We start from the raw sequence: 2,500 nt of genomic DNA on the forward strand, positions 1-2,500 counted from the left end.
TGAAGAGACAGAGTGAGGATTGTCTCTACCTGAATATCTACGTCCCTCCTAAAGGTCAGACTCTTTTAGGTTTATTTTTTTAATATATTCATAAATTTACTCAATGTATTAGTTGATTAAATACTCAACCATCTATGTATTCCATAGGGTATCATTATTCATTTATTCATTTAATATCATCTCAATGGTAACCCCATTTTAAATACCGGATCACTATTCCTCTGAGAACTAGAATAGAATCATCCTCACTGACAGGCATTTCTTCCCTTTCTGAGTGTAGATACCTTAACGTGGTGATAGGGTTTGTTAAACACCATGCTCAGTAAAGATGTACTAGCCAGGGCTGAAATAATAGGTTGGTTTGCTGTAAGTAATACCCCACTGGACATCGTGATGATGAAATGGTTAAATCAAAGTCATGAATGAGGACATGTCTGAGGACGCTGTCCTAAATTGGCCGAGTAACGGTTGCATTTGTTGTTGTTGTTGTGTCCTCTCCATGGCACCTTGAATATAAAGAATGGTACTAGGTTGGCCAGGGCACCAGCCACCCGTTGAGATCCAACTACTAGAGAGTTATAGGGGTCTTTTGACAGTCCAGACAGTGCTACATTGGATCCTTTTCTCTGATTATGGTTCGTTTTCACTTTGCTTACACACACAGACGCACACACACATCGAATAGTCTGAATTATTTTGTACATATTCTTCTCTTTCCTCATACAACTGACAACATTGAGATTGCCAAACAATTCTTCTTCACCCAATGGGTTACTGCACGCTTATAGTTCAGTGGCAACTTTCCTCTAGATAGGGTAGAAGAATAAAACCATTGTTCTTTAGTCTTGGGTAGTGCCATAGCGTCTGTACTATGGTTTTCCATTATTTTTTATTAGAGTTCCCTTGCTTGAAGGCACAATCGGGCACACTATTTCACCTTATTTCTCTCCCTCTTGTTTTGCTAAAGTTTTTATAACTTATATAGGAGATATTTATTTTAACGTTGTTACTCTTCTTGAAATATATAATTTTTCCTTGTTTCCTTTCCTAACTGGGCTATCTTCCCTGTTTGAGTCCCTAGGCTTATAGCTCCCAGCTTCTCCAACTAGGATTGTAGGTTAGCAAGTAATAATAATGATAATAATAATAATAATAATAATAATAATAATAATAATAATAATAATAATAATAATAATAATAATAATAATTGAATCATACTCATCATACAGTAATAAATTTAATTTGGAATTAATTTTTCCCTCTGTTTTCCTAAAATGTGTCTTCCTTCTTCATATAAGAAGGAATTTTGAGGGACTGATTGATTAAATAATGATGACCTTATCGAGAGAAAATGGAAACCTTTTTTTCAGAATTTAGAGCAAATACTATATATATATATATATATATATATATATATATTTCAACCTGAAAACTACTTAACTTTTCTAAGAAAATCTTTGCTTATATTGCATTGAGATAAGTATTTTTATTCCTTATTACTTATTCATAATAAAGATTATCGCCTTCAAAAACCTTCGATATCAAGACGCCAAAAATATCTTAATTCAATCAATCAATGAATAAGCAAGACTTCGATAAATTCCCTCTGAAAGATATAAAATCGTATCATCTGCCGATGTAACTTTATCAAATCTGTTGTTTTGATTGACAGCCAGAGATATTAGGTGGAACTGGGAAGCTCTTGACACAGGTTGGGGTGTCTGTTCCCCTTTGGACCATCTCTGGCTTTTCCAGTACAAAGATGATTTAAATGTAAAGGCAAAGAATGGTATGGGATATTTGATTCTTTTGTTAAAGTAAAGTAGATACGATTTCTTTTTTTAATGAATTAATTCGGTTTTTGTTTTGTTAAGTTGAATATAGATCTAATTTTATACAGTTCAATTGTATTTGAAGAATAGATTCACTGATAACTCTCTCTCTCTCTCTCTCTCTCTCTCTCTCTCTCTCTCTCTCTCTCATAATAAATGTAGGCAAGCTAAAAGGTACTCATAAATGATTTGAATATATATATCCACTGTGAAGCCCTCTTTTGAAATACCTCTATTTCCATTCGCATGAAATGAATATGCATCAAATCTAAATCAAATCTAGGTAGGATGATGAAGGATTATATATATATATATATATATATATATATATATATATATATGCATATGCAAAATATTTTACATATATGCATGTATATTTACACACACATACACACACACACATATATATATATATATATATATATAAGCCTTATATTTATTAGTTCATTAAAATTTCCATTAATGATTAAGTACATATTTTTTCTATTCATAGAATGGCAAAACAAATCAAATATGAATAAAATTTAGCAATGAGCACAATTCTATGCTTCTCCATTTATAGTGTGCTTGATGTGGACTAAACATTTAGCAAGGTTTAAATTCTTTAATTTTTTATTATTTATAAGTATTTGAATGGCTTCAATTAACACACTAAAATCTTCAAGTAT

At 31.5% G+C, this 2,500-nt stretch overlaps 1 protein-coding gene across 1 annotated transcript in view; it reads left to right on the plus strand.

Moving 5' to 3' along the window:
• Positions 1–2,500, plus strand: part of LOC137626941 (neuroligin-4, X-linked-like) — a 348,832-nt gene that overhangs the window by 658 nt on the left and 345,674 nt on the right. Inside the window, 1 exon segment of the mRNA XM_068357927.1 lies at positions 1–54. This exon segment is cut by the window's left edge and continues 658 nt beyond it. Within this exon segment, the coding sequence (XP_068214028.1) occupies positions 1–54 (54 nt within the window).

This window comes from Palaemon carinicauda, chromosome 34, assembly GCF_036898095.1.
Source record: "Palaemon carinicauda isolate YSFRI2023 chromosome 34, ASM3689809v2, whole genome shotgun sequence".
NCBI classification, from domain to species: Eukaryota; Metazoa; Arthropoda; class Malacostraca; order Decapoda; family Palaemonidae; genus Palaemon; species Palaemon carinicauda.